The sequence below is a fragment of the Phalacrocorax carbo genome, chromosome Z (genome assembly GCF_963921805.1).
Source record: "Phalacrocorax carbo chromosome Z, bPhaCar2.1, whole genome shotgun sequence".
Classification (NCBI taxonomy): domain Eukaryota; kingdom Metazoa; phylum Chordata; class Aves; order Suliformes; family Phalacrocoracidae; genus Phalacrocorax; species Phalacrocorax carbo.
In genome coordinates, this window is record NC_087548.1 from 62,455,801 (window position 1) to 62,469,398 (window position 13,598).

The following is a 13,598-nucleotide window of genomic DNA, read 5'->3' on the forward strand; positions in this document are numbered from 1 at the left end:
GAAGACGCAAACCGATTAATACCTGCTGCTTGTTAATGATGAACTGTATTAAAAGCTAACTATTCATATTTGTAATAGGATTTGATGTGCATTCAGATGAAAGCTAGAGGAAATAGGAGATAAATTTGCTCTGGAGAATTCATGATTATCCTTTCTAAGGGCAAAACTTGCCTCTAGCATAATAGGTTTTTGTTTTGCTTTGTCTCTTATCCTTTTCAAATGCCACTTACTGATGTTTGTTTTCAATTACTCAACACCAGGCAAATCTTGCGAGAGAACAGCTGCTTACAAACCTTGTTACAACACTTGAAGTCACACAGCTTGACAATAGTCAGTAATGCATGTGGGACCCTGTGGAATCTTTCTGCACGAAATGCGAAGGATCAGGAAGCGCTGTGGGACATGGGAGCGGTCAGCATGCTGAAAAATCTCATTCACTCAAAACACAAAATGATAGCCATGGGTAGTGCTGCAGCTCTAAGAAACCTCATGGCAAACAGGCCAGCAAAATATAAGGATGCCAACATTATGTCTCCAGGATCAAGCTTGCCATCTCTTCATGTCAGAAAACAAAAGGCACTGGAAGCAGAATTAGATGCTCAGCATTTATCAGAGACATTTGACAACATTGATAATTTAAGCCCAAAAGCATCTCACCGTAATAAGCAGAGACATAAGCAAAATATATACAGTGAGTATGTCCTGGACTCCAGTCGGCATGATGATGGTATATGCAGATCAGAGAGTTTTAATGCTGGTAATATGACCGTACTTTCACCATATTTAAATACTACAGTATTGCCTGGCTCCTCCTCTTCCAGTAGAGGAAATATAGACAATTCTCGATCTGAGAAAGACAGGAGTCTTGATAGGGATCGAGCAGTAGGTTTAAATACCTATCATCCAGCTGCAGAGAATACTGGGAACTCCTCTAAGAGAATAGGAATGCAGATTTCTACTGCTGCAGCTCAGATCGCCAAAGTTATGGAAGAAGTAACAAGCATGCATATTCCACAAGAAGACAGAAGTTCTAGTTCCACTTCTGAAATGCACTGTTTGACAGAAGACAGAAATGCCCCGAGAAGATCAGCTACTACCCATACTCACTCAAATACATACTTTCCTAAATCTGAGAATTCAAGCAGGGCATGTCCGGTGCCTTATACAAAAATGGAGTACAAGAGAGCTTCAAATGACAGTTTGAATAGCGTGAGCAGCAGTGATGGCTATGGTAAAAGAGGTCAAATGAAACCTTCCATTGAATCTTACTCTGAAGATGATGAAAGTAAATTTTGTAGTTATGGTCAATATCCAGCTGACTTGGCTCATAAGATTCATAGTGCAAATCATATGGATGACAATGATGGAGAGCTAGACACTCCTATTAATTACAGTCTTAAATACTCAGATGAACAGTTAAATTCTGGAAGGCAGAGTCCCTCTCAGAATGAAAGATGGGCAAGGCCTAAGCATATAATAGATGATGAAATGAAACAAAGTGAACAAAGGCAGTCAAGGAGCCAAAGTGCAACCTACCCCGTGTACACTGAAAGCGGAGATGATAAACACATGAAATATCAGTCACCTTTTGGACAGCAAGAGTGCGTTTCTTCCTTTAGATCAAGAGGATCCAATGGTTCAGATCAGAACAGAGTAGGCTCAACTCTTGGAATGAATCAGAAAGTAAACCAGTCATTGTGCCAGGTTGATGATTATGATGATGATAAGCCAACCAACTATAGTGAACGTTATTCTGAGGAGGAACAACAAGAGGAAGACAGACCAACTAATTATAGCATAAAGTACAATGAAGAGGAACATCATGTTGATCAGCCTATTGATTATAGTTTAAAATACTCAACAGAGGTTCCTCCTTCTCAGAAGCCATCTTTTACTTTTTCAAAGACTTCTTCAGTGCAAAGCACTAAAACTGACCATATTTCCTCAAGCAGTGGGAACACATCAGCCCCCTCAGCTGGTTCAAAGAGACAGAATCAGCTTCACCCAAATTCTGCACAGAGTAGAGCTGGTCATGCGCAAAAGACTGCCTCCTGTAAAACTCCCTCTATTAATCAGGAAACTATACAAACTTACTGTGTGGAAGATACCCCAATATGTTTTTCAAGGTGTAGCTCTTTGTCATCTTTGTCATCAGCTGAAGATGAAATAGGACGTGATCAGTCCACACGTGCGACAGTTGCTAATAACACACTACAGATAGCAGAACTAAAGGAAAACAGTGGGGCTCTATCTACAGAGGGTGCAGTAAGTGAAATCACCTCAACATCGCAACACATCAGAACAAAATCCAGTAGACTTCAGACTTCTAGTTTGTCTCCTTCTGATTCCTCTAGACATAAAGCTGTTGAATTTTCTTCAGGTGCCAAATCTCCCTCAAAGAGTGGTGCACAGACTCCTAAAAGCCCACCAGAACATTATGTGCAGGAAACGCCACTCATGTTCAGCAGATGTACTTCTGTGAGTTCCCTGGATAGTTTTGAAAGCCGTTCAATTGCTAGTTCAGTTCAAAGTGAGCCTTGCAGTGGAATGGTAAGTGGTATTATAAGTCCCAGTGACCTTCCAGACAGCCCGGGACAAACAATGCCTCCGAGCAGAAGTAAAACACCACCCCCTGCTCAAGGAGTTCAAGTAAAAAGAGATGTAGCTAAAGGTAAAGTACCTAGTGCAGAAAAGAGAGAGCCTGGTCCTAGACAGGCAGCTGTAAATGCAGCTGTTCAAAGAGTTCAGGTACTGCCAGATGCTGATACACTATTACATTTTGCCACAGAAAGCACACCAGATGGGTTTTCTTGCTCTTCTAGCCTGAGTGCTCTGAGTCTTGATGAGCCATTTATACAGAAGGATGTAGAGTTAAGAATAATGCCTCCGGTTCATGAAAATGAACTTGGAAATGAAGCAGAACCTGAACAGTCAGATGATCCAAAGGAAAACCAAGAGAAGAAAGCAGAGAAGCCTACTGAAGCAGAAAAAGACATTCTGGATGATTCTGATGATGACGATGATATCGAAATACTGGAAGCATGTATTATTTCTGCAATGCCAACAAAGTCTTCACGTAAAGCCAAAAAACCTTCTCAAACATCTGCTCCAAAAATACCTCCTCCTGTAGCCAGAAAGCCCAGCCAGTTACCAGTTTACAAACTTTTGCCTTCACAAAGCAGATTGCAATCCCAAAAGCATGTGAGTTTTACACCAGGAGATGATATGCCACGGGTATATTGTGTTGAGGGTACACCAATAAATTTTTCAACAGCCACATCTCTGAGTGATCTCACAATAGAATCGCCTCCAAGTGAGTTAGCCAATGTAGACAGCGTGGGTACGGGAGCAGAATTAGGGGAATTTGAAAAGCGAGACACCATTCCTACTGAAGGTAGAAGTACCGATGACTCTCAGAGAGCAAAAAGCTCAACTGTGACTCCCCCAGGCCTGGATGATGACAAAACAGAAGAGGGTGATATTCTGGCTGAGTGCATTAACTCAGCTATGCCAAAAGGAAAAAGTCACAAACCTTTCCGAGTGAAGAAGATAATGGATCAAATTCAACAAGCATCTTCATCTCTAAGTAATAAAAACCAACCAGAAGGTGAGAAAAAGAAGCCAACATCACCAGTAAAGCCTGTTCCCCAAAATAATGAATACAGAGCACGTATAAGAAAAACCACAGATCCTAAAAGCAATATTAATGAAAGAAGCTATCCAGAGAACAGAGACACAAAGAAACAGAATCTTAAAAATAATTCAAGAGATTTTAATGACAAATTGCCAAATAATGAAGACCGTGTAAGAGGAAGCTTTGCTTTTGATTCCCCTCATCATTACACACCTATTGAGGGAACTCCTTATTGTTTTTCACGGAATGATTCCCTAAGTTCTTTAGATTTTGATGATGATGATGTTGACCTTTCAAGGGAGAAGGCAGAATTAAGAAAAGGAAAAGAAGCAAAGGAAACAGAAACTAAAGACTGCACTAATAATCCAGAACAGTCTTCAAATCAGCAACCAAGTAACAGGACACAAGTCTGTCAAAAACACCTAACAGACAGAAGCCAGCCCAAAACTTTCCCTCAGTCAACTAAAGATATGCCAGACAGAGGAGCAGCTACAGATGAGAAAATGCAGAATTTTGCTATTGAGAACACACCTGTATGTTTTTCTCGCAATTCATCGCTTAGTTCTCTCAGTGATATTGATCAAGAAAACAATAACAATAAAGAAGGGGAGCCTGCAAAACATACTGAGGCTCCTGATTCACAGATGGAATCAAACAGACCACAGACTTCTGGTTATGCACCTAAATCATTTCATGTTGAAGACACTCCTGTATGTTTCTCTAGAAACAGCTCTCTGAGTTCTCTTAGTATTGACTCAGAAGACGATCTTTTGCAGGAATGCATTAGTTCTGCTATGCCTAAAAAGAAAAAACCCTCAAGAATGAAAAGTGAAAGTGAAAAAAATAATTCCAGAAATACAGGTGGTATACTGACAGATGATTTAACACTGGATTTGAGAGAGATACAGAAGCCAGATTCAGAACATGGTTTCTCACCTGATTCAGAAAACTTTGATTGGAAAGCTATACAAGAAGGTGCAAATTCTATAGTTAGTAGCTTGCATCAAGCTGCAGCTGCTGCATCGCTGTCTAGGCAAGCTTCATCAGACTCTGACTCTATCCTTTCATTAAAATCTGGTATTTCTCTAGGGTCACCATTTCATCTTACCCCAGACCAAGAAGAAAAACCTTTCACTAGTAATAAAGGTCCAAGAATTCTTAAGCCAGGAGAGAAGAGTACACTGGAGTCTAAAAAAGTAGAATCTGAAAGTAGAGGAATCAAAGGAGGGAAGAAAGTGTATAAAAGTATAATTACAGGGAAAGCTCGCTCCAATTCAGAAGTTTCAAGCCAGTTGAAGCAACCACAACAGACAAGTGTGCCTTCAATTTCACGTGGTAGGACAATGATCCATATCCCAGGAGTTCGAAATAGCTCTTCAAGTACTAGTCCTGTTTCCAAAAAAGGGCTCCCACTCAAAAGCACAAACTCCAAGAGCCCCAGTGAAGGCCAAAGTTTGACTAGTTCTCCAAGAGGAGTCAAGTCATCCGTGAAACCTGAGCCAGCTCCTGTAACTAGGCAACCATCAGGGTTGAACCAGAGTGGATCAAGTAAAGGACCTTCTAGATCAGGATCTAGAGACTCGACTCCTTCTAGACCTCAACAGCAGCCATTAAGTAGGCCTCTGCAATCTCCAGGCCGAAACTCAATTTCCCCAGGAAGAAATGGTATAAGTCCTCCCAACAAACTGTCTCAGTTGCCAAGGACATCGTCTCCTAGCACAGCTTCAACTAAATCTTCAAGTTCAGGTAGAATGTCATATACATCACCAGGCAGGCAGATGAGCCAGCAAAACCTTACAAAGCAAACTGCCTTACCGAAGAGTACCAGTAGCATTCCACGAAGTGAGTCTGCTTCAAAAGGGTTAAACCAGGCTCTCAGCAGTGGTGGATCAAACAAAAAGACTGAATTATCCAGAATGTCATCCACAAAATCTAGTGGAAGTGAATCTGACAGATCTGAGAGGCCTGTTCTTGTGCGTCAGTCAACTTTTATTAAAGAAGCTCCGAGCCCAACTCTAAGACGGAAATTAGAAGAGTCAGCTTCATTTGAATCTCTGTCTCCTTCCAGGCCAGATTCTCCCACAAGGTCCCAACTACAGACCCCAGTTTTAAGTCCATCTCTTCCTGATATGTCTTTATCCACTCATTCAACTGCCCAGGCTAGTGGTTGGCGAAAATTACCCCCTAATCTTAATCCTTCTGTTGACTATGATGGGAGACCAGCAAAACGCCATGATATAGCTCGTTCTCATTCTGAGAGTCCATCTAGATTGCCAATCAATAGATCAGGAACATGGAAGCGTGAGCATAGTAAGCATTCCTCATCACTCCCTCGTGTAAGTACTTGGCGAAGAACTGGAAGTTCCTCATCAATTCTGTCAGCTTCTTCAGAATCCAGTGAAAAGGCAAAAAGCGAAGATGAAAAGCAACATGGAAGTTCTCTTTCTGGACACAAGCAAAGTAAAGAAAGCCAAGCACCAACAAAAGGTACTTGGAGAAAAATAAAAGAAAATGAAATTCCTCAGATAATGAATGATCCTCAGCATTCTTCCTCGGGTGCCACAAATGGCTCTGATTCCAAAACCCTCATCTATCAGATGGCACCAGCTGTCTCTAAGACAGAGGATGTGTGGGTGAGGATAGAGGACTGCCCAATTAACAATCCTCGGTCTGGAAGGTCTCCAACTGGAAATACTCCCCCTGTTATTGATAGTGTTTCAGAGAAAGGGGGTGTGAATGGTAAAGATTCTAAAGAGGTCCAAGAAAAACAAATCCCAGGGAATGGAGGTGTTCCCATTCGTACCATTGGTTTAGAAAACCGTCTGAACTCTTTCTTTCAGATAGACAGTCCAGACAAGAAAGGCACTGAAACAAAGCCTCTGCAGAATAATCCTGTTCCCGCACCAGAAAATAATGAAAGTACTGTAAGTGAGCGTACACCGTTCAGTTCCAGTAGCTCAAGCAAACATAGCTCCCCCATTGGTGCTGTTGCAGCAAGAGTTACTCCTTTCAACTACAATCCAAGCCGCAGGAAGAGTAGCGTGGACAATAGTTCTGCTCGGCCATCACAAATACCAACACCAGTAAATAATAGCACGAAGAAACGTGACTCCAAGTCTGAAAATCCAGACTCCGGTGGAACTCAAAGTCCTAAACGTCACTCTGGCTCTTACCTGGTAACTTCTGTTTAAGTGCAACAAAAATATAAATGAAACTGATGTATTATATACAGCAGCTATTCAGAAATTTAGTTTCAAATGAAACTAAAACGATTGGGGATTGATTTTTTTGTTGTCTTTACTTACTGTAAATAGGTTTGATTCTTGTTAGAGGGTCCTTGTTCTGGAAGCCATATTTGATAGTATACTTTGTCTTCACTGGTAATATTTTGGAGGAATACCTGATTGACAGTTTGGAATAAAATTGCTAGCGCAAGTATATTTGTACAGTATGTTTAACATGTATTTAATTAGCATCCCATCCCATAATCCTTTAAATATTGCTTGTCGTTGAAATCATGGAACATTGTGGATAGAGGTGATACAGTCATATTGCTTTACCAATCATTTCTAGATTACAGACTGACTAAACTACATCAGGGAAGAATTGGTATTATTTATGCAAAAAAGTATACTCAGTTTTAGTATTTGTGAGTCCATCTAACCCAATAATTAATCATGTGGCTGTGAAATTCACAGTAATATGGTTTCTGCTGAACAAGCCTTCCCAGCCTGCTTTTCTGCATGAATGGAACTGATGGTTCATTTTCTGAAGTAATGATTAACATTTCTGTGGTCACAATGTGCATAGATAGTTATGGTGTAACAATTTACACTTTCTTTGTGCTCTGCAAAAAAAAAAAAAAGGAAAACTGTGTAACTGTAAAACCTTGAACAAAATTATTCTACCTGAATTAGATTTTATCTTAAAGTAGGTAGAATTTTTTTGCTATGCTGTAACTTGTTGTATATTCTGGTATTTGAGGTGAGATGGCTGCTCTTTTCTTAACGAGACATGGGTGATGTCTCAACAGAGACTAAAATGAACATTTCAGAATAAATTATTACTATATGTAAATTGTGTGTGTTACTTCTGCATTACATAAAAATACAGTATTTTATTTTGAGGTGTCACCATATAATGTGTTGTATAAAGCACTTACACTTAAGGCCTGATCCAGCAGAATCTTGCACCTCCAATATTTGTTCTTCCTTATCACTGACAAATGGCTGTTGTAGGGTGCTTAGACCATTGCAGGATCAGGCCCTAGGTCTTCTGTAATATATTTGTAATTGAGGCAGTTTCACACATCTCAGGTGCATAACAAGGCTAAAGGCAGGGTATTTCCAGTAGCCAAGCAGTATAATTGTTTTCATGACTGCAAGCCTGAAACAATATTGTATGTATAAAAATAATATTTGTAAAACAAAAGATTTTTTTAATTGGGAGAAATAACGTAGAATGTGAAATAGTGACTTTAAGATGACATTTTAATTCTATTTGAAATCTTCAAGCATTTTTTAAGTTTATTTTTTAAAACTTATGAAGAGGAAAATATCACAAGAATCCCATGGCAGCAAGAAATTTGTTACCGTAGTAGAAAAACAATTTTATACACAAACCAGGACATTTGCTGCCTCAAGCGTTTTTGGTGTGAATGTGGTTTGTGCTAGAACAATGCTGAAAAAACAGATTTGTGCTTTAAAAACATAAATACAGTCTGAAATTAGATGAGGGTTGGTTTAAAGTAGAAACATGAGGGAACAGACCATAAAGCATTCTGTGCATGATTGACCAAACCATGAAACAGTATGTTAGTTTGTTGTATCTCAACTGGACTATTCTAAAGTTAGCATTCTAAATAATTGATATTCAGATTTCAAAATGCCCTGATTTCAGGAGGCCCTGAAGCAGAGCAATTTACCTTTATGGTAGCTTTAACACAGTTGCAGACTGTAACACATCTGTGGCTTTTGTACTTCATCTGATATTGAAATTAATCCATTTTAATCTTGAATTCATCATAAGACATGCACTGTTTATGAACAGAATTGAGATACTATCAGCATGCAGAAGTCAATTTAGATAAAGTTAAAAGCCAATATCACAAATACCTGTTTGGCAGAAATGGTGTTTTATTTGCTCTTTTGTTTTTTCGCTTTCTGTCAGATTTGCTTAGAGATATGCCATGTTTCTGTACCATCTGGTGAATCTGTTAACAAGGAGCACTTCTCATGTTAGCATTTGAAATATTTTACATATAGTATATTCACAAAACTTTTAATATGAATATTAGTGTCCTTTTAAAGATTAGAGACAGATATTATGTGATGTGTTCAAAGTCAGGACTTCTAGTGGAGCAGAACACAGAACATTGCCTTTAAGTTTAAAATGCAAGACCACTTTTCTTATAAATGATGATGTGCTTTTTTTGTGCTGGGCTTTTAACTACTAACATGAAGATACACCACATAATCCAGGATGGTTGTTTAACACCGGCTTTACATCTGTGTCCTGTCAGTTTAAGAATTTAAAAGAAAGTCAATCTCAATTAAATAAATCCTGATTTCAGTTTTTATAACCAAGGGAATCGGATGAGGTGAAACAACAAATAATTGTATGCATATCAAACACCAGAATGTCTTTGAAAATTGTAGTGGCTTCTCTACGTAGTCTTGGAGGTACTTCATGATCATTATAATTGGGCAGTTTCTCTTAATATCATCATAACTAACCTATATTTGTAGGAAAGACAGATGAGAGAAACTTTCCAACTATAAAGGTAGTAATACGCTAAAATATGCTTCCCATGGGAGTTGTTAAATTTCCATTATAGAAGTTTTAAGAAGAGGTTTATGAAACATCTCATAGGGATGGACTGTAGTATATTTCGTATTGCCTGGGTGCAGAGATGGGCTTAGGTGATCTTTTGAAATTCTTCCAGATCTAGATTTCTCTGATTCTGTATCTAAAATACTTAGTATCCACTAAGAGCCTTTTAGAATATTTAAGGACATCCATGATGTTTGGTTTATGTTAGTGATGGGGATACAAAGTTATATATAAATATAACTTAACTATAAAAACAGATCCCAGAAATACAAAACTAAAAAAAAAAAAAACGCTGTAATAAGTATATTTGGTCTTGGATTTTGCTAATTGATATCTAGATTCATGATAGTCAGATTTGATTTATGCTGCTAAAGATTTGGTCTTCTTCCTTGGTTTTATTTTTATGAAGCTGCCACAGCAGGTAAGAGGACATTTTTTTATGTCAAGGCAAAACAAAGAAAATCAAGGAGCTCAGGAAACCAAGACTTATTTTACTGTTCTTCTGGGATGCACTGCCTTTCTTAATACAGATTTTTGTAGAACTTCTGTGACTTGCACTCACAACTTTGCTTATCCTTGAATTAACTTACCATATCCAGAACAACCAAACTTGTACTTAAAAATCAGTTTAGACTGAAAATATAAAGCTCATCTGAGACTGACTTACAGGCTTTGTCCTCTTGACGCAAAATGCAGAAGCGTGACCTCCCCACAAATTCTACTTAGTTCAGTTTTTAAAATGTACATTCATTTTAGTTTCTTGCAGTGTGCCAGTTAAAGTTATTGCTCATTTTCTGTGAAAGCTTTTCTGACTAAGTATTGCAAACTTTGAAGGGGGACTAATGTATTTCTATTTTTCACGTGCAGTTCTCTGTCAGAATGTTTTCCCCTTAAAGGTAGTTCTCAAAAGTCTGTCAGAGATGACAGCTTAAAAATGGTAAGCTTTGCCAGGATTTCCTGGTAAAATTGGAATATTGTTTCAAGCAGGATTTGGCTGCAGAATACAAGTATAGTTTATGCTATAAACTTCAGTTAGCAACAGTGTTCTTCAACATAGACTAGTATCTTTGATGGCTTTGGGAAGTTAGTTGCTGTGTCTTGGGTAAAGGGAGGGGAGAAGCAGAGGGGCAATTTCAGAGACACTCAGCTATATTGTCCCAGGGGTGCACTTTTGTATCTTCCCCAGTTATCACAGAATCACAGTAAATTGCATAAGCTGTGCGGGAGAGAGCATCTTGTCCACAAAGTCATGAGGTTTTATTTTGAAAGTATACCAGTAGACCGTGAAACTGCAAAACTTCTGATAATCTTGACAGCTGAATTCTTTAATGGTTGCTTTGAAGTACTTCCTAACTGTCCCTCCTCCCATCCCCCTTAACATAAATTGAGATTGCCAAGAAGATAGCAGCGTAATAGCTTCTTCAGTCTTCTTAAGGATAAAGATCCATATTCTTTCTAGAATCAACAGCATGCACCATCAAAAGAAGTTTTCTTGTCCCATCCATGCTCCTGGTTTTGAAACCTGGCACTCCTCTGACCCTGCAGTGGGCCAGCTCGCCTCTTACCTAACAGAACTGATGGGAAGAGTAGGATTAGTGCTGCATTTAGTATGCTGAATTTGCTCAGTCAATGCAGAGCTGGATAAGTGTCACCTGAGCCAGCAGAAAAGAAACAGCATGGGCTGGTAGGAGGAGGTTGGGATAGTTTCCTTTATGGGTGGTCACTGGTTTGGATCAAGCCATTACAGGCAATTTTAAGCCAATATGCCATGTTTCAGACCTGTTCTTCACCCTTTTTGAGATGGCAAAAGCCAATTAAAGTTGGGGTTTTTTTACTCTTAACTATTGTTCTCTCCAAACTGCTACCTAATGGCCCCTGGTGCTTTGCATTTAAATACATTATATTCAGGTCAGTCCTTTATCCTGGAAATTCTCATAACTAGCTCCAGAAGTATTACATCAGTCAATAGTTTGTGCTGGTGGGAAAGAAATATTTTGTCATCAAAAATACCCAAGGAAGAAATTTTTTAACCATATGTAAACTTCTGGGTGACAATTTTTAAATTTGCAATATTGACTTCAATGCAGTAAATCCTTCCAATAAAAATATTTATTTTGACTAGTTTTTTTTCAGGAAGAGGCTTGAAGAGGAAGATAACATATCCCTTCCCGAATGAAGACAGTACTACTAGTAGGGGTGATCTGGAAAATGTTTAGGTGGACTCTTACAAGATCATCTAAATCTCTTGTTATTAGATGCATCCCAAACTGTCTTCTCTCATCTAGGTTTCATTAAATAATATGAAGAGCCATAAGGGTGTCACTAGCAATCATGTAGACTTCCACCTAAACATAACTTTGTATATCTACCATAATGCCTTGCAAAATCTCATCCACCTGTGTGACAGCTTTGTTCTTGATGAGATGTGTTATTTGGATGAAGCTGCAAATCAGAACTAAAGTGTCAGTTAATATGAAGCATGACTTCCTCCACACGCTTAAAGCTTCAAGGACCTTCTTAATACCAAATTACCCAAATGTATTCACTCTCTGGTTCCACAGCCATCTCCTTTGCACTTTTAAGTATAACCAGAAGAGACACCCACACTTTTTCATTTTTATTTGAAATCACATACTTAAATATCATTCCTGCTTCATAGTGTCCTGTATGCAGAATAACAGATTGTATCTAAATGTGTTTATAGAGAATCTTAATGTAGTTATGGTTGAGTTTTTAGTCAGAATGGTAAGTTAATTGGTTACGTGTCGTGTTTGGTTACGTATTGGAAGTGCAAGGGAATGTGGTGTGGTGCTGAAGAGCTGAAATGTTCACAACAGTAATTAAAGTAGGTGTCGTGATGCCAAGATGAATATAAAGTATGTATTAATACATAGGTTTTCTTTACCAGATGTGCTGTTTACTTACTCCAAGACTGGGTAACGCCTCCCTAGTGTAGTTTTGTTAATAGCCTTACTTAGGAAATTTCCACATAGCTACAGGCATATGCACTTACAAATTTCTGCCACTTGAAGATTTCAGGAAATTATCCTAGTTTTACTGTTTGTGAAAGCATCTGTTGCTTGAGTGGCTGTGGAATTGCCATTAGAGTATAAGGAAGATACAGAGGGAGCTTGTTCACTCAGTAAAATGCACTTCTGTCCAGACCTCAAGCCATATATATTAACAGTATCTCTAATGCCCTACTTTTTGGTGGGATTTAATGTGCATAAAGCTTGTGCTGGTTCTCTGCAAGTAATTAAATTGTCATCCTCTGAGATCAGATGCATTTTCCCACCTGTAAATGTTGTCTCTTTTGAACAAACTCAGCCCACAGTTATCTTTCCTTCAGTTTTGTTGTTTGCTTCTGCCTGAGATGCATTACTGTTTATATCCTAACTCTGTAATTAATTCTTTCTTCAATTATTCTTATGTATTTTGTTTCACAGTATACTAATTCTGAATTTAGTCTTGCTATGCATAATTTATTTATTACTTGCAGTGTTATATAAAATTTCCTCTTGATTGCACCTTGTCAGAGTGGAATTGTTTTCTTGGCTACTACTGAGTTAGGTGTCTTTTTGCTATATTAGAAATATTATGTAATTTAAAAAGGAAGTTGCTGTTAAGACATTTCAGCAAAGATTCAGCGTATGAGAACAAATGCTCTAAAAAACCGTGCAGTTCTGTTTTGGTGGTAGTTGCATTTCAGATAACCAAGAAATGGAAGAAAAGCTCAGAGGCATGCGGTTCACCATTAGAGCTCTCTTCCATGTTTCATTTTAGAATGAGCTGCACAAAACAAAATCTCGTTCCAACACAGTGTAATTCCGTAATCTCTGTTAGTTATAAGAGGTTCACTGGAAGACTTATTTCATTAGGACTCGTAAGCACAGCAGAGACTCAGTTAATTCCAAAGTCTTTCTGTTCCATAATGAATGTATTCCTTAGTCCCTGATTAGAGACTATTAAGGGGACTAGACTGATTCATTCCCAATGCACAAACAAACGTGTTTATATATAGAGGCATAGTTTACACTCTTACATTTACTTTAGACTTTGACATAGAAGCATTTAAACTGAAGTAAAGGCACTTTTTCTGAGTTAGTAAGGTCCTCCATTTTCTGGTAGTAGA

At 38.5% G+C, this 13,598-nt stretch overlaps 1 protein-coding gene across 4 annotated transcripts in view; it reads left to right on the forward strand.

Annotated features, from left to right (window-relative positions):
- APC (APC regulator of WNT signaling pathway) overlaps positions 1 to 12,993 on the forward strand; it is a 103,257-nt gene extending 90,264 nt beyond the window's left edge. For all 4 annotated transcript variants that reach the window (XM_064439247.1, XM_064439250.1, XM_064439249.1 and 1 more), the window contains exon 16: positions 261 to 12,993. In XM_064439247.1, coding sequence (XP_064295317.1) covers positions 261 to 6,825 — 6,565 coding nt within the window. In that variant the 3' untranslated portion in view covers positions 6,826 to 12,993. The remainder of the gene's footprint in view (positions 1 to 260) is intronic.
- The last annotated feature ends 605 nt before the right edge of the window (positions 12,994 to 13,598 follow it).